This window comes from Sinohyriopsis cumingii, chromosome 15, assembly GCF_028554795.1.
Source record: "Sinohyriopsis cumingii isolate HCF-2022 chromosome 15, ASM2855479v2, whole genome shotgun sequence".
In the NCBI taxonomy this organism is placed as follows: Eukaryota; Metazoa; Mollusca; class Bivalvia; order Unionida; family Unionidae; genus Sinohyriopsis; species Sinohyriopsis cumingii.
This window is the reverse complement of record NC_142975.1, coordinates 138,974,543-138,994,565: the sequence shown is the minus strand read 5'-3', so window position 1 is coordinate 138,994,565 and position 20,023 is coordinate 138,974,543. Positions and strand designations below refer to the sequence as shown.

The window sequence follows — 20,023 nt, the reverse complement described above, 5'->3', positions numbered from 1 at the left end:
TTTGCAGAAAAGTGACTCAGACTTTATATATATAGTTTTATTAATGTTTGTACTATTGGATAATATGTCAGGACCCAAGAACAACGATGGTTGGCATAATGTATTCTGGGCGTGGCATCAATATGCTGTACAAACACAATAATTTACTATTATCTGCCCATATTACGAAATAGTAATATGTATTTAATTTTGTTACAAGACTTAAAGTTAAATACCTTGCCTCGTGTAGTCAGATTACAATAATTTTTATCCTCTAATGTAATAAATATTCTTACCATCCTTTCTGTCAGCTTCCCTCCGTATTTGGAATATGTATCTCCTCACTAGTCGCTTTATCACCCTCTGAAAGAGACAGACAATCAAACCGAATTGTGTTGGTCCCATCGCTCTTTTTTATACAGTGATAGTTTTGGAAGAAGGAAACACCATGTGTATATGTTAACCATACTTCCAATGGAGACATTCATAACAATCTTCGTTGAAGCGAGTTGTAAGACATAACACAGATTTAATTTGTATCCGTAGGGATATATATTGCCTACGTGTTTCTGTTTGTGATTACCTTCTGTGCCTGCAAATTGTATTGGTCCTTTGGCCTCTGTAATCCGATTTTAACATATTGTTGATCACTGGATCATAGAAACTACCTCTTCAAGATGCTTTTAGAAAAGAAGGTAATCAAATTCGGTTTCATTCTAGAGGAAAAACCTTTCAAATATATTGCAGAGTTTTATATATCACTTAACTTGGTACACGCTTAAAAGTGTTAAAAATTAAAGCTTTTTAATCAAAGATCACGTGCTTTATTGTCCATTCTTATATATCAAATTCTAATGTTGATTTTTTTTTACAAATTAGATACTGATATTTGGGGCTGTTTTAATTACTTGCAGTAGAGGAGTTCTTCCAGTTTAACAAGAACGATTGTATCTAATGGAAGACCTGTGCATGCGTCACGCACGATGCAAATAAAACAGTGTGCTCTACTATACTGAACTGTCTGTCTGTATTAGCTAAACTGAAAATAACGGTTGACTATATTAGGAGAATGGCATTCCAGGCACACAGGATATAAGCGGAACAGTGTACGAGAAAGAACTTATGCTTATCAATGTCATAATTTTAGGCTGACGAACATATCAGCATAATGATCCTGGTAATGCCATGAGATGAATCTAACTTTATTTGACTATATATTTTCCTCTTTCGCTTTCTCTTCAAGCATAGCTAAAAGGGTAAAGGTAATCATCCAAATCGTGGGGAAAAAACAAACAATCAACAACGATAACAAAACGAAACAAACCAAAGAAAGGAACAAACAATCGGCTTAAACAATTTGACTACAAGAATATAATAATAATCTGTTTCATATTATTCATCCTATCTGCTCCTTGAATACCCTTGTCCTGTCAGACATTGCATGGGTAGTGCCTAAGGAGATATATCGGACGCTTCATAGGTTTGACTGCACGCTCTATTTGGGTCCAGCCTGCTTTTCTGGCTAAGATAAATTATATAACGACGAAGCAAGCAAGACATAAGATTCTTCAGGATTTTATTCATCTAACAGAAGTGGAAAAGAAGTAAAATGTGTTTATTTTGAATTTATTTCGTGAATTTTACAGCTCAGTTCTATGCAATTTTACTTGTTTCCTCTTTCATTACGTTTCCAGAGAGCCAACTTGGTGCTTTCTTCTGCTGTTCGTGACTTTTTCACGATAAGTTTAGTTCGCTCCAAAAGAATGTTGGAGTCATACATGACAGAGAAAATCAGAATTTCGCTCACATAACTGCATTTTCCACAAGATAAAATACGTCTTAGAATTGTATATTATGTACTTTACGGCGTACAATTTGCCCGACTAACCTGGGTAAAATATGTATATATGCTGGATGGACTAACCTGGATAAAATATACATTTGGCAGGTCAGACTGCCCTGGATAAAATATGAATATGGCAGGCCCAACTACCATCGATAAAATTTACCTATCTGCAGGATCGACTACCCTGGAAGAGATATGCAAATCTGCAGAAACGATTACCCTGGTGGAACTAAGGATAAATTATAGATATTTACGGAATATGAAAACTGTTGATTGTAGGTCAACTAGTGCTACAATCTACAAACAGTGAAAGTCCGGTCGCAGTCTACTATTCGTTTGGGTAAAACTTGTAAATAACATGCTATGCATACAAAGAAATATTAGTCAATAATATTATGATTTAAATTTTAAATAACAGAGTTTCGTTATATATATATATATATATATATATATATATATATATATATATATATATATATATATATATATATATATATATATATATATATATATATATCTGTGTGTGTAATTGACATAATTAGCAGCAGAAAATAAACACAATTGTTCCCCGCAAATCATAGGAAGGTATTACTGGACCAACTATCATTAAATGAAACCACACGGAAATAAGTAGTAACAATTATTGACGAACTGTCAAAGCCTAGATCAGTGTTTCCTATAGTGAGGTGCTCATTTCAGGGGGTACATAGCAAGAAAATAAATCATTCAAATTCGCACTGAAAACAAAATACTAAGGCACTCGGAGGAGTATGCCGATTAGACAGATGTTTCGAAAGGATTATGCGAATGTTATAAGTAGGGGAAACAGTAGCCTAATAACCACTACTTCTCATTAATATTGTCTATATAATCAAGATGTATCTATTGAAATTCAAATACTTTATTATGGATTCATTTTTAGCTAATAGTAAGAATAATTATTATTATTGGTCAAATTAACAGACAATTTTTTAAAAATAATTTCAAATAATAAATTTGACATAATTTTGTTGAAGAAATTTTGAGCTTCGATAATTACAAAAGTAATGATCGTATTAACAGCATTTTACGGAGAAAGCTTCTTATTCACGATCTGCAAACAACACCTGACGAATGCTTAGTAATGTCTTAAACTCTAGCATATCGACCAAACATACATGGAAACATGCCTACGAAATTGAAAAGACTGCATCCTTTCAGCTCATCCGTGCGAACAGTGTATAAACAGAGAGAAGAACATAAGCACGGGATAAAGGACTGGAACAAATCAAGAGTATCCCAGCACACTCCTATCTGGAAATAAAGAAGTGTGAATGAAATTTCGTTGATGAAGTAAAATTTATGTGAATATACCTCATACGTCAGTGACTGGACGCACACTGAAGGGTCGGTATCCCGGCGGTTGAGATCGGTAGGCAAGGTCAGTCGGTTATCTGGAAAGTAATTAGTCATATTTCTCTGCCAAAATTTCAAATCCCTGGTCTCATCTTGATGGGAGGATCGAATCTTAAATAGGAAAGATCAACATTGATGTCGATTATACAACCAATTTTGCAAAGCAGATGAATCCATGATATAATCGAACACCATACTGTTTTTTTTTTCAATCTTCTTAGCTACACCCTTCGATGCTAGTAGCAGTTTTTAAACGAAGAGATTCTCGAATATACGCAGTTCCTGGAGGCAGACCTTACTGCAATGTAAATATATAATCGAGATTTTTTGACAAATTATATTTACTGATTCTAGTCTTGCTGTAACATTCCTATACTGGGGCCATTCTCAGCTTAAAATACACTTACTGCGACCAGTCTTCAACTGAATACATTTATTGGGGTCAGTATTGTCTATAAATAAATATACAACAGTGATTACGTGAGGGAAAAGAAGAAAGAAAAAAAGGGAAACAAATATACATGTTAGACCAAAATTAATTTGAAAGTAATAGATTTTTCCCAAATAGATATTTTGAAGTATGTGAGAAAAAAAAAGTTAACTTGGTTAAATTCACAGTCTATCCACATGAACATAATGTGTATAACAAATCAAACAAGACTTGCCAATCAGACTAGAATAAAGTGTCGTGGAAAATATTTCTTTATTTCGCTGTCTCCTTCACACGTCCCTGTTCAACCAAAATGTGCGACCGCAAAAAGTGTACAACGCATCATTGATTGTGTATCCAACCGTGTCTGACAGGTCTACAGCATAAGTCTAAAATGGGTATTATTGAATCCAGTTGCCAAGATCAGCATCAACTACAACCATTGGTTTTCATACAGCAGCATGATCGAATAGAAAAGAAAGAAAGAAAAAGCACTGTTGAAAGTAAATTATCATACGTGGGCAGCAGAGTTAAAGCAATAAATCTCTTTCTTTGGAGTGAGGTTTAGTGAAGTGTCAGCATTTTCGTCGTGAATTCTAAACAAGACACAAACACTCTTCAGCAACGTGTACACCGCCTTTGGCGTTGGGATGATATTAAAGGGTATCGGCAGAGTGGAGCCTTCTTTTATGTATTCCATGTAGAGCTTGCTGCGAGCAAACTTCCATTCCGTGTCTGCATCCTCCTGAAACATGCGGCATAAACATATTAGTAAGCACATCTACAGACTATTGCATCTTACAAGGAAATTTCGTAACGAAAATCAGTATCGAGTGTGTGAATACACTACCATGTTGAAGGGAAAAAAGGGAAGCGGTCCAGAAAGGTGGTAGTTTGGAATTACCTCTGGAGAACTTGGAATAATCAGTGAATTAAATCAGCTTCACAGATGATCTGATAGCATGCATCTTTGTTTGAATAATGACAGAGCGATCATATCTTTAAGCTTACAAAAGTGTATTCAAATCGCACGTATCAATATATGGTATACCCGCCCCCATAGATTCATCTGTAATAAAAGTCAATGAACTAAAGGCTAAATTATATTTGCTGAAGCATGGCAGTGAGGCATCCTTGTTTATTTTAAAAGAGAGACACACATTGGTAATATATCAATGAAGGCTATGGATATTCCGTTTTGCACAACAATCTGTGGTACGTGGGTCATTGAGCTCGGAAACACATTAAGCCTAGCACTAAGAGTCGAAATTAACGGCAGCATGACCGTTCCTGTAATCTCACAAATGTAATGAAAAGAGAATGAACAGCAGGAAAAATAAGGAAAGGGTATGGGTTCAACTCAAAGCTTCATTCCTGCTGATGTTGAGAATATGTAGATCACATCATTGTACAAAAATAGCAAAGGTTAAAACTGTGTTGTAACACACAGTCGTATGAAATACAGAGCAGAGTATGCCAAGACAAGAATTTCGAACATGAAAATCTGATGCTGAAGTCAAGACTGATCACATTTATTCTCCGATATTTCGTTAATATACTTATGACCCCACCCCGCTAAAGTGTTTGACATATTACATATTTTATTAATACTGGCCCACATGTATAGCCTATCGTGTGCTGAAAACGGCGTTAAACCCTACAACAACACAAATATATTCTTTTATTCTATCTGCTGTCTGTCCACATCAACTGAAACATAAACAAAATGATTTTGGTAAGTACGTGACGTTGGAGTCTAAATTATGGATCCAAGTGTTTAATTTAAGTGCATTAATCATTTTTGTTTAAAAATCTCTTATAAAATCAATTGATTTTCTTTTCAATGAACTATTGTTAAAGAAATTCGTTGTTCACATTTGTGATGAAATATCTTGTTAACCTATAAGAACCACACTTGTTTCCAAATAAAGTAATTGAATATCAGTGTTAGTGACTTCACACGTCTTGCTTCGAATAGATTATGAGCAGAAGAGAGGATGAACAGCATCTAATTGACTCATTCTCGAAATGTAAAAATAAGCCTTCCTGAAAATCGCAAAACTAAATCGCTAACTGGGATCGCGGCGGCGACTGAGGGGGCCGAGACAAAATCCTCGCTGATGTTATCAATTAAAATAAAAATTATAACATATAATTCCACCAGCGCAGGAATCTTACACAGCTAGATTAGCTCGAGAGCGACTAGAAGCAATTAAGAAATATATTCCGTTGAGAGATGCTGTTAAGCAAAAACTGCAAGCGCGTCAAGAATCACAAGTTGAATTTGCAGAAGGTACAGAACAATTATTTAAGCTTATCACAACAGTTACAGAAAGAGTCGCAACGGTTATTGAAGGTCTTCTTTCGGCGGTAAAACAAACTACTGCGCAAACTGAAAAATTGCGGCGAGGACAAACAAAACAAAGAAGATTTTACGAGAACTTCCAGCTGAAATAGCTCAACCTCCACCCGTCGGTGAAGAAATACAACAAAGATTTGATAGTATTGATCAAGTCCGCAAGGAGGTCAGTGATGTAAAGAAACTTGTTACGCCAGAATCAAAACCACTTTCAAAGTCACCAGCTCAGTTTACCCAAGAGGGTTATAGACAAATTCAGGAGAATCCGAGTGGGATTGCCGCTTATGGATATAAAGTTCGTGATAAATTATTAGATCCAAACACCGCTGATGTTTCAAAAGATTCCTTTTATATTTCGAGAATTTGAAAATATACAAAGAATCACTAGTAAAGACAAGGATAAATTCACAAGGTTGAGAAAGAAGTTGAAGATATAAAAAACATACGTTACCAGGAGATATTTTATCAACAAAAAAACTTCATTCGCTCCACCTCGTATTGAGGAGAAAGAATTTTACGATGCACCTGGCACCGGTGCTACTGGTAGCGGTTTTACTACAGGAAGTGGTCTTGTTACTTTTCCTAACAACATTATTTCTGACGTAGATGGACCAGAAGTTCTCATAGGTGCGAAACGAGCCGGTAATAATTCTCAGGAAATAATCAATGAAGCAGCTGTTATTTGTCGGCGATTATTTCAAGGCAGTAACATGGATATTTCTATTTAACGGGAACTTATTGACGAACTCGTTGATGGTTACCACAGTGACTAGTTGTCACAGTGATTAGATAATAATTAAAAAATAAGATGATCATACACGATTATCAACAACATAGACCAGTAATGGTCAGAGTAGTAGGTTCACGATTACCCGTATACAGCGCGTGTTACGGATATTGATTCGGTGACGTTGTTCAGGGATTACTTACAAGGATGGCTCCAAAAGCCGTGCCAATTACAAAACAATTGTCAATGAAAGCCATCGACGTTATTCGTGAAAAAACTCCTGGTGCAATCAGCGACGTTGCCGGTAAAGCGTTATCGGCGATCAAAGACAGAATAGCACGAATAATACGTAAACGTCAAAGAGGTCCACCACTAACAGTAAAATTACCATCCACTGAAACCATGCCTGCAGATGTCAGTAAAATAATAAATCAAGCCGCAAATCAAAAACTATAAGCGCTGATAGATCAGTAGACAAGTGAAGCAGAAAAAAAAATTGCCTCAAGTCTGATAGCAGGAAGCGGAGTTTCCCGTGCGCGTGGCAGATGATCATGATTTAGATCAAGGTGGTTATAATAAAATGTTTAAACGCATATCCAGCACCATATTTGACATGGGATTACCATTTCTCAGGGATGTGTCAATACGCGATAATCAATTTAGTTCTTATCACGCACGACTGTCAGATCAGCGTGGAAAGATTGATTTGCAAGTCCATGATACAAGTGTACTTTTTACCCTCTGAGGCTTTTATTGAAATAGAAGGTGAGATTATAAAAACAGATAATACTGCATACGCGGATGGTGCCAGAGTTGGTTTCGTTAACAACGGCATCATGGCATTGTTCGACAGCGCTACATACTCGATTGATGGAAAAAGCATCGAGACAATTAAGAAAGACGTCGACGTTCCACAACAATAATAGGCTTGGCAAGGTACTCTGATGACTTTACAAGATCATCCGGTCATTCGATTATGTTCGCCAAGGGCAATACTAATCACCCAAGCGACATACAGTATAACATAAGGCGACCAAGAAATTTTGTGTGGAACGCTAATACAGAATACAACTTAGGATTTTTAACGCGTCGATCAATGTTGGAAGGAGCCCGTAGAGCTATTTTCATGCGCGATTCCACTATCATATATCTTTGGATTTTGCAGAAGTGTCAAAAAAGTTATCTTTGGAGCTAAACACACAGTTACTCTCGTGAGAAAAGCTACCGACGACGACGCCATATGGAGACCTATTGGTGACGCTAGGAAGGTAGTACTGACAAAAATCACATTATGGATGCCGGTAACAATTAAAACGATCACCGCTGAAGAACAACTACTGACTTTGATGGATGAAGGCGGTAAATCACTGCTGTCATGGCATACAACAACCACGGATAGCATGCAAACAAACATTAACGGACAATTTACGTGGCATATAGCATCACAGCAAGGCGTTTCTATACCGCGACATATCTTTATTACGCTTTAGGAGACTGCACGATTGAACTCTCAAACTCATAGCCATATGATATTTGACAGACTTGGTGTTACTGAGGTTTCCTTGCGGGTAAACGAACAAGAACCGGCGAAAAATATACTACTAAACTATGAACAAAGTCATATAGCCCGTGTGTATCAACGATTAGTGTCATTTTTGGGACGTGATCAAAACATAGACACTGGTTTGCAAATATCACAGTTTGATTTTAGAACTATATATCCGACCTATTACTTTTCGCTGGAGCATCATGATTTATTCAGACAATCTGTTGTTGATATCCACTTTAGAGCCAGCGTCAATACAGGTAGTGGTGTCGATTATAGAGCAATCGCGGTTGTACTTAGCGACAAGGCAATGCTGCTTGAAGGTGTTGGTGGCCGAATGAATGTCATTGATGAACCAGTAGAAAACATGTAACCGCGCGGTGATTTAAATGTATGCACTATATCCCTGCGTACAAAGTTGGGCACAGAGTGCCAGTCTGGTACTCAACGCTGCCAACCCAAACATTAACCGATCTACCAATATGCGGCCGTGAAGCAATTGCTGTACTTGACGATGTATCAAAGACGCCATCGTTGCCACCTCACAAAGTCGTATCTAATTATACAAGTCAACAGTTTGAGAAATCATTGACTTAGATCAAGAACGAAGAAACAAAATGGTTGATATTTACGGAAGATCCCGCGGAGAACCTCTCTGGAGCTGACCGGGATGAAGTTGTTGTTTTTCAGGATAAATACGGCGCTTTAAAAACGAGTAACATCAAGTGGAATGACATAGTTCTTAGAGTTCTTGGTGCTACCACGGATAACATCCCTGTGCTTACCAGTGACGGTAAGATCAGAGACTCAAGTTTATCCATATCGCAAATCAGAAATGAAATTGCAAGAAGTGTTGCTAATCGTTTGAAGAATACCGGTGACAGAATGACAGGTGAACTCAGCATGAACGGAAACAAATTAGTCGTGCTAAGAGATGCAACATCCGACGAAGATGCCGCGAAGAAAAATACTTGGATAACGTAGATGGTAAATTATCCACGCTGCGAACCAAGTACGACGTTCACGTAAATATGTTCATGAACACCCGTATAAATTTTCAAAAACTCCATAAAATCGCAGACGATTTCTTTGGCACCCCGTTGACCGTTGACGTGAAACTCTCTGATATGAAGATGAATATTGAAACGATTAAAAAAAACCCACTAGAAGATGTCACAAGTGGAATTCCTGGTATCGTTAACAAAATTAATCTGATTAAAATTCCTCACAAACAGATCACGAACAACGTGTGCACGGTGTCTTCAGGATTCTCAACATGGCCACAGCAAAATAATTCTATCAAACATGCCGCGGAAGTCACTGGTGTGTACAGACTGTCTGTGTTCAGCGCTGCAAAATTTAGTATATACACTACATATCCCTGGTGTCATTCAACCGACACGTTTTCCGCGGTTGTGTCTATTGTGTTAAATAGCGGAGACGAAGAAACATTTATACTGGAAAAAGGTGATAAGCAATTAATCACAGCATCTTACTAGTGGTGTCAGTAATTTGTTGCTGAAAAACCTCAATCGGTTACTATGTAAAGTATAATGGCGTTGACAGAGTGAACGACAGAGTCAAGAACAGAGTTAAGCGTTCAAAAAATTAGATATGATCAAGTACGTGAATGGCAAACAGCGCTAAAAACCATCATTGACAAGTATACAACGAAAGTAAAATAATACCGAAGACGCGCGGTTCTCATCGATGTTGTTGTGTACTCTGTATCTACACTCGTTGCTGGTACCGGCGTAGTGTTATCAGCGCTAACACCAGTGAAAGCAGCTGCAGCTGTGACAATATGTGTTTCATCATCGGCAACCATCGCTGGGGTTTTCAATATTATCGCGAAAAAGATATCCACGTGCACGAGTACAAAATTGCATGATTATGCTGTGCGATTACACACCGCAACACGCGCGTATTATAAATTATCGTCGTTGATATCATCAAGCCTTAACGATATGAAAATATCAGATTCTGAATTTGACACAATTCTTAAGATCTACAATGAAGTCATCGATTTAGAAAACCGCCATTTGGAAAATGGAAATTTAAATAATGACAGAACTACTTTAGCAAATAGTGGTCGCAAATACAACATCAATGAAAACCAAGATGATAACGGTAAACTCCACTAAGCCATTAATTTAGTATTCATTTTCCAACTGCGGTTCCAGTAGCGAAGATAGCTCTGGCACAGTTGCGAGTATACTACAGTTGGCCCAATATTAGATCAAGATAGTCTGGTGAACTACAATCAAATGATTCACTGGTATTTGCAATAAAAAATAAAGATGATGGAACACCTGACTGGGTAGTTGTTGGAATACCAACCGGCAGTTATCAGATTGCACAGATCAATTTCAACGTAGAATAAAAACTATCGCGAGGATAGAATCCGAGATAGCCATAACAGTACACGAACCAACCCTGTCGTCCGCGATAGACATAAATTCTCCGGATTATGTCGTTGATATATATCAATCATCAATTAGATCTGTGTTAGGATGGCCTGAAGTTAACCCAATGGCACAAGCGCCTACACCAATACTTGAGATAACATTATGTAATTTTACTCCTGATAAACGCTCGTGTCATGGAAATGCTATGAGTTATGAACGATATCGGATTTTCTTGGCATCAAGAGAATATCCAGATGGTGGCGTCATCGAATCTGATGGTTATTATCGTAATATCCCATTATGGGCTTATTATAAAGATAAAGATAGAACAGTAGAGCCGGATATCCTCAAGGGAAAAGACAATCTCGATGATGTCATCAAGCATATTAGTGAGGAATTTAGAAAATATCAAGCAAAATTTATTTATGGAAATTACATTCTTGATAAATACTCGCGAGACTGACATGACAAGTACTAGGAGTAAAATAACCAAACTAGTAGAAATACTAAACCAAATTATATTTGACGCTAAGCTTGTTCACATGAGCGCTAAATTATCCGTGACAAATACACCAGAAAGGGAGGCAAGAAATCTTTTGTATAACACATACTCGATAACGGAAGCAGATTTTCCCAATTTAAATTTCCTGGACTTAATATCGATGACTTAAAGATAATGATAATGATCATGTTAATCGCGCTGTCGATCTATGAAAGAAAATACAACAACCCAGCGAAATCGCTGAAGACAATATTCTCAGGCACAATAATGATCAATACGGTGAAGGTCGTCATATTTCTCCCGGAATTGTAAATATATCCTCGACGATCGCGGTCATTCTTTTTTGTGATGCACTTGATGGAAGCTATCAAACAAACACCGACATATCAAATCAAGCACAGCAAGGATATATTCTGTATACTTTTACACCGCAAGTCCCATCCGGATATCTGATTGGGCAAGAACCGATCAATCCGGCATATCTACGATATCATAAACCGCTATTATCAAGAATAAATTTCAAACTAACTGACCAATGAGGCCACTTGCTTGACCTTCGAGAGAGACTCTGAGTCTGAATTTGTATGTAAAATGCTAATAATCTGGTATTTTCGAGGATTTTTAATCGTAGAGTGTCGTCTCCCCTTATCAAGGACAAAATCAAGGGAACAACACATACTTTAAAACCACTGACGCGTGACACACTTTAAAAACAGAAAAAAGACTTAAATCTGACATACTTTCACTTTCATTTCCACGAATGATTTCATTTTCATTGCTACTGACAGTTTATGACATAATTTTTTTTAATTGTCTTATGCGAGTATTGATTGTCATTTTTGGCTCATATTCACGAGACAGTTCTAATCTAATGTTTTTTATTGCGAGAGAGAGAGGGGGATGAATTCCCTCGCTTCACTTTCTTTTACTGTAGCCAACGATTGAAACATGCCCCCTTGAATTCGCTTTACAAATCTGTGTTCTGATGGTAGTGTGTATCCGCCTTCGTATTTACGTTCTTGTAATGTTTCAAAATCAAATATAATTTTTTCAGGATTTAGTTCATCAGATATACTTATGCCGTCTTTTTCTAATTTTTTAATAGAAAAAATAATATCATTGATATTTTCGTAATTCATTATATACTAAATATACGTTTAAAAGAAAAATGTGAACACCTAAATTGCCACATGACATTCTAGAAAGTCAAGAAGGGTGTTTTTTTACACTAAGGACGACACAAACCCATGTGAACTCCTAGATTGACATATGACAGTCTAGCAGCTCAGGGGCACGAAACTCAACCTCCCATGTGAACCCCTAGATTGTCAGACAACAGTGTAGCAGGCTCAGGAGGACGTGTTTAGTAGAAAACGACACAATACATATAGCATATTTCAGGTATACATAATTTTAAGGACGGCATAATCTCCATGTGAAACTCTGGATTGCCATATGACATCCTAGCAGGACCAGGAATATATATTTCCTGTAAAGACGGCACAGTACATATAGTATTTACAGTAAGGACGGCACAATATCCATGTGTAATCCTAGATTACCATATTATAGTCTAGCTGGATCCGGAAGAGATATTTTTAGTATGGACGGCACAGTACATATAGTATTTACAGTATTTACAGTAACGACGGCATAGTACATATAGTATTTACAGTAAGGACGGCACAACATACACAGGAGCCATTCTCTACGCTCAACATATTTTTGCACACCCTCCCATAAAATCAACCCTGGGAGAGTGCAAATAGACACCACCACGTGGTGACGTGGTGGTAAGGTGTGTTTGTTGAGTTTCGAGCAATTGATAGAGGACCCCCAATAATGAAACGAGTCGTATAGTATATAAGGTAACCGATACCTGGAACATAGCTTAGGCGATGAGCGTGGCTTATTTGCTGTTTGTATTTTTATTTTTCCTTAATTATAATCGCAAATAATTTAGATGAAACAGGAAACCGAACTGATTCAGTGAAACGAGAACATCAGTTATCCCTAATAAAAGATTACACCTACCTTTACTGACAGTCCCTGATAAAATTAACGGAGATAACTGTCAGCGCTTTAAGTAGATACTTCCTTGAAATACAATACCAACCGCTCTCTTAATACCGTAGTCATTTACTTCCGTGTTTGTAGAATTAACATTACATGTTTTCGTTTTACCAACCATTAGATTATGTGACTTTAGGAACAATCGACCCCGAAGAAAGTCATGAAGGGAGAATTAACCACCAAAAAATATTTATTTACAAATATCCTGAAATCTATCTCCGTTGATAATGTCAAGGATAAAGTTAGGAATAGTGTCAAGTGAACAATGATAACTCTATCAGCCGCGTTGCATATCCGCGGCAGAGTTACTTCTTGATTGTCTATATAACACTACTGGAGCATAAATGAAATCCTCTGTTTGTACTTCTGTGAAAAATCTGATTTGTATATTTTATTCGCAACTTTTCGTACTGAAGGTATGCAGATATCAAAATACTTGGAATCCGCATTCATCGATTAAAATATATTTTCTTCACCGGTTTCAATATTTATGGATTTGACGGCTCTCTTAATAAAAATTCTTTCACACTTCATAGTTTATCTGAATAAACAATTTTCGCTCTGCGTAATAGCAAGGAGGTTATCCAAAGAGTTATTTTTGGGATCTGAGTCAATATGGTCAATCACAAGACCGTCTCTGATCACCCCGTGAAAACACTCGTGCATGAATCTATGACAGAGATACTTCTTCCACCCAGCGTTAAATCTAAGATAATGTGTAGTATCAACTACAACAACAGTCACATTACCTAATACTGGTGGTTCTGAAAAATCATATCGTTGTACTGGTATATATTTTTGTTGTGATCGCGGTAATGTGTTTCATAGAAGTTGTTCGAGTAATTTCATTATTTAATGCAGCTATCACACTTGGTAATCTTGCAACCCATTCTGGAAATATCGTATCTTGAATTATTTCCTTCGCATACTGATATCCAAATAATCGCTCAGCAAGTGTTCAATTGAATCGTTCAACAATTGCCTGATTATGATGAATTGCAGTGTCCTCGTCGTATTTTGACGTCATGTTGCTTCATCAAGGATGATACTGCGCCCTGAAATTCTTTGCCGGGATCAATCTGTAATAGTTTTGACCATCATAGGGGTCCTCGTTGATAAATTCGTTCAAATGCAGAAGCTACTTCAGTTGCTGCTTAAGTTAATAGCGGCTCTCCTTCTTTATATCTACTTGCAACATCAATGACAGTAACGCGTATTTATATGTTAATCGACGTCTTTCAATTTTGATAGTATCGTGTGGTAAAATAAAACATCAGCCTGATGAACTTCATTAGGAACGTTAACATCCAAATGTGCGTAATGAATTGTTTTATGTGGTAGTAGTTACATATGCCATATTGCCTGTCGTGCTAACCATTTTCAGCAGTCGAACGTTCGACACCTGCTGCTTCAGCGAGTTTACTAATCGCTGCTCTACCTTTCCAGTACCCCCTTAGGCTATAATAAATCGACTGTATTATAATAATAATCAGTTGATTAATTACCAGTTCCTAATACCAGCTTACCCTTCGTTGCAGATCTCACCAACCAATTAGCTAATGATTCTTTGAAAGATTTATTTTTTATGGAATTTAGCGGATGAATTAATTTTACATCTGTGATATGTCGCTGCTGAAGATCTTTACTTTTATAAGCTAGATCATGAGCGTGACACGCTTCATTAATAGCGTTTACTGGATACTCACCAGGCCTTGGGTGATCTTGGTTATCGAGTCTGATATCAAGTCGAGTACGAGAACCACATTAATTATATCCTGGAAGGTGTTTTTCTCCTGGCTACTTAGCCCATGGTGTTCCTGGTAACTTTGCTAACTGCGCGCCAATATCACCTCCTTTTTAATACTGTTTGGATTAGGAATAAATTTTTTAAAAATTGTACCACATCGTTCACACTTAACCGGTAACTTTTTGTCGTTTGTTTTTTGTTGTTATAATTGTTAGTCCACTTGTGGGGGTACGAGCCCTGCATTTCACACAATATAAATCCATATTATTTATTATATTTCTACAACATAGATGTAATTTATTTCTCAGCGACACGAAAGCAAGTGCCGACGTTCTGTCCGAATGATCATAATAAGCCCATCTGGGTCTGATAAAACACAAATGTTACTTAATTTGAAAATGAGATGGTTGAAATGGGATAAGTTTGTACTTAGCTGTATCATCAGTTGATGTTACGATGTACTTAAAGACTTTAATGAAAACGCAAAGTTGTTGGATGAAAACGATGATGATGTTATTGAATTTATTACTGATATTAATGAAGCACCATCTGTAGATGATATTGATGGATTTATGAATAATTTAGTTGTATACGACGATGTAATGCTGGATAAACAGTAAAATCCTGCCAGAATATTTTCACGCGGTAGACATAAAAACATAGATGTAATTTATGTTACTCAGCGATATAACAAATACATAAAGTGATCAGAGAGAACTGCAATATTTTAGCCGTATTTAATGGTGTTGATACACATACTCTACGAAATATTCATCAGACGTGGTGCAGCGGAGATATGGACATAATTAAGTTTAGAAATGTATTTAGTCAGGCTCAGTCAACCGCGCATTGATTTATAACAATAAACGTACATGATCCGCGGTCGAGATACCGAGTCGGTCTTGATAAAATGTTTGGATAGTAGCAGCAATGAGTGTGTTTTCTCGGCACCCCCAGTCTCCAATACGATCCTTTTTTGCGAAGGCTTATTTTTACGATTCGAGAGTGAGTCAGTTAGAGGCTATTCACCCTCTCTGCTGCTTTATAACATTCATCTTCCTTTCAGTCCTGTACTGCAATAATCACATGTAGTCTAGGATAAAGCTCAAATGGATTTTAAGCTGCTTTCCACTATGCATTTTTGTCCATACGCAGAAATGGCACTGACACTAAATATACGTATTAACAAAGTCAACAGAAACAACTTATGGAAAAATAAATTGAACTGAAATGGCGTCACCTGAATCATTTCAAATGACCTTGACATCATAGCTACCAGCATGTTGAGGAGAACGATGACGGTGACGATGTTGTAGACACCGAATATTAGGTACCCCACAGTTTCCGTAAAGTCATTATTGAAGATGCCAAACTCCACTACGTTGTAATCACCACGGCCAAAGAGTGACCAGAACACAGTTCTAAAGCTGACTATCCAACTGTAATCATATTAACATTTTTACTAAATAGCAATCATTTCAAGACAAAATATTAGTCAAATAATATAGCCATCAACGTGATTAATTTCAACGAAAAAATTATGATGGAAACGAAAAATAAGCTATAATGTTAACTAGATATATATGCAGCGCTGAGAAAACATAGTCTTTACTTTTTTTTTACCACGTATGATCTACTTTAAGCCATCTATATGTAAGAAACGAAAAGATTATACAGCGGAATGCAAACAGAGTACATTTAAACATACTTGAAAACCTTCAGGTATGAAAGGAAGTTAGTGAAAGGTAATTTATATCGCGTAAAGGTGATTGCAATGCTTACATTCCAAAATACTTCTCCACCGTCGTGGTGGCATTATGTGGATGAAACTTAGTAGGTCCCCTCTCTGTTATCGGATAGTACCAATATAGGTTGTGGAGACCAACCATAAAGGCAAACAAGGCAACCAAGAAGACCACGATGAATTTTGTGATGTCCTATAAAGGTAATGTATATATTGAATTTTTGCGACTGTCATCTTTTGGATAGACATATTCACTTTGATATATATATATATATGGCTTCAAACTGTATTAAGTACCTTTTGAAACTCAAAACTGTTTGTGAAAGTATTTCACGTATATGAACATTTGCCATTCGTAGGAAAATATCGGCTGACACGATTACAAATTTAAATAGGAACTCTCTTTCTTCTGTTTATGAGAAGTTGAAAAAATTGATGCCACCCTGTTATTTCTGGAAAATGCATTCAAGTTCTACGCAGAACAAACAGTCTGAAGTACTAATTATGTGCGAGAGAAATAAGGATTATTTACTTCAATTTTGCAGAAAATAATCATTAGTTAGGATTGTAGTGAACGATAGTAGTGAAGACTGTAAATTATATTAAAATCGCGAATAACAAGAAGAAGAAAAAACAACACTATAAAGTAATTCAGAGGCGTATGAATACTGTCAATACCGCCGTCATTCTTGCAAGCGAGATCTGTAACGGTCCCAATAACACGTTGGCTGCGAAGAGATAAAACAAGCGGGTGAAACTGATGACATTCCCGATGGCAAACAGTCCCTCGGCAACATTCAGGGGGTCAAACTGCTCCCAGTAAAAACGGTCTATAAGATATTAAACAGAACATAACTTTACTTTGTTTGGAGTATGCATTACTACATGGATTTTACAATAACTTTACGAAATGAGCGTACCAATAAGTGACTTTTTCAAACGTGAAATTGTTTGCTCGAGGGGACCATATGAGTGCATGTTTTGAATATAGCTTGGATTAAGCAATATACGATTATCAATGCCCGGGACCAATCAATAGCAACTGTCTGCATATATGTATACTGACCGCTCCAAAAGGACTCCGATTACGATTATGAATTCCTGGTGTGTACCCGCGAACGTTCAAAATATATTTATACATTATCATGGAGAAAAACTAACATATACAAATTAAACAGACATAACAATATTACGAGTCTAAATTATATAAAATTACAGCAAGAAAATGATTTCAGATAAATATTGGAAATAGTTTATGAATGCCTTTATATCTTTTACGGCACCTGCATCCATACATGCCCAACCCAATCGACCGTCCTGCTATTAGACGTTTAGGTAATCTTGGGCCAGAGCATGGCACTGTAGAGCCATTGTAAGACATACGTGACACACATAAGGTAGACATAATTGGCTAAAATGCAAGGGCAAATCCAGAAATAGTATTTAGTATCGTTTAGGAGAGAGTGCATGAACAAGCACGAGTAGGATTTGTGGAACGGAACTTATACTGGGGGCACTGGGAAGAACCATGTTTCGATTTAACCATGGTCTTCAAACACTTCATGATCGAGGGTCGTACTCGCTTGTTAAGTGCATGGGAAGAGCCCAGTTACAGAGTTGGGATTTTCCTGTATGGAAATTTGAATCACCCTAGGTCGTTAGAACGTTAGGATAAAGGTTACAGTAAGGGTAAGTCAGTTTGCCTTAGGCACAGAATCATCATCGAATTCGACCTAAATCTCTTTACATGAATATATGTTTTAAGCTGATGTTTAGAATTTGAACACAAAGCTTACATGGTTATCATATTGTAGGTCTGTTGCAGAGAGAGAGAATATACAATGGACCTTTAGGTAGATCTTAACAAAATATACCAAACTGAACAATGTGTATTAAAAAATATCTCTCAAATTTTCTTTTTTCACCGCTGTATAACTTAAAACTAAATATGTACATACATACATATATACATACATACATACATACATACATACATACATACATACATACATAAGACAATAAATAAGGAGTTTATCGTGAAGTAGGAGTAAAAGAAAAGTAATTTCAACCTGCGATGAGCCAGTAAAATTTTTCCTCCGCGTCCTCAGTCTCGTTCCTTAGCAACTCCCAATTTGACTGTTGCTTGAAGTAATCCAGTGCCTGATTAACCTGATAATAATAATAATAATAATAATAATAATGTAGTCAATATTAATATGAGTCGTAACATTAGTGATAACCGTACATAAGGGTGAGATGACAGTATAAAAGCAACAACAGCAACATTTGTGGTTACATGAAAGAGGGTATTAGACGGAGGAAAATCGATTAGGTTGATATTTCAGGTCTTCGATGTGGTAGGAAGAGGAAGGTTTTGAAATGCTGTATGATATTCAGTACATTTTAAATGTATGTCCCTGGAATTATGGTCGTAAACTTTAACAAGTTCTTTGTTGTTGTGTTATGTACTGATTCTTCTGCAGTCACGTCCGTGGAGAAATATCTTAAAAATCCACAACATTGTTTTACCCTTCGTTCCTGCAAGATATTGTGAGGTATATTGGACTCTGTTGATATACAAGCAAAAGCCGACAGACGCTGATAACACGATACTTTATTTGAAATGATACCTTGAGGTAGCCGACGTAACGCACAGTAAATGACGTGATGTACAACGTGAGTACAGCAAAGTCCATGTAATTGAACAGCGTGCTGAAGTAATCATTAATCCCCTCTGAGTAAAGCTGCTTTACTTCTAACCACAGCATACCTAAATATGTAAGAAAACAAAATGTAGTTATCTTTTAGTCTATTGCTGTGTTACACGATAAAGTTAGTAAATTCAGAAAAAAGTGAGACCGAATGAAGAAAAAAAGAGATAGGTGGTCAAATGACAGATACATAAATATAATTAAATATATCCGTCGCTCACTAGCACGACATGTAGCTAGCTAGATAACAAAAAGATGGTTCCATAAAAAAAACATGGACCATACAAAACATGTGGCTGGCTTGAACAGAAGAAAGACAAGGAAGTACATCAGAATAACAGATGAGATATAAAGCTTTGAATGAAAGAAGAAAGAAGAGGAAGTACATCAGAATAACAGATGAGACATAAAGCTTTGAATGAAATGATGAGTATTGGATAAAAGTGAAACTGAAATAAGACAGGCTGTTTAAAGTGTTAGTAAGTTAGGTAGGTTAGTAAAAGCGTGGTAAACGTGTCTAAATAAATAAAAGGGAGGGTTGGTAATTCAAAAGAAA

General features: G+C 36.7%; 1 protein-coding gene across 2 annotated transcripts in view; it reads right to left on the bottom strand.

Annotated features, from left to right (window-relative positions):
- The window catches only part of LOC149782896 (short transient receptor potential channel 7-like), a 37,383-nt gene that overhangs the window by 3,735 nt on the left and 13,625 nt on the right, over positions 1-20,023 (bottom strand). For both annotated transcript variants that reach the window (XM_089934444.1, XM_089934445.1), the window contains 8 exons: positions 19,387-19,526; positions 18,826-18,925; positions 17,435-17,586; positions 16,795-16,949; positions 16,253-16,451; positions 4,168-4,395; positions 3,179-3,331; positions 276-342 (listed from right to left, as the gene is read on the bottom strand). In XM_089934444.1, the coding sequence (XP_089790570.1) occupies positions 276-342; positions 3,179-3,331; positions 4,168-4,395; positions 16,253-16,451; positions 16,795-16,949; positions 17,435-17,586; positions 18,826-18,925; positions 19,387-19,526 (1,194 nt within the window). The remainder of the gene's footprint in view (positions 1-275; positions 343-3,178; positions 3,332-4,167; positions 4,396-16,252; positions 16,452-16,794; positions 16,950-17,434; positions 17,587-18,825; positions 18,926-19,386; positions 19,527-20,023) is intronic.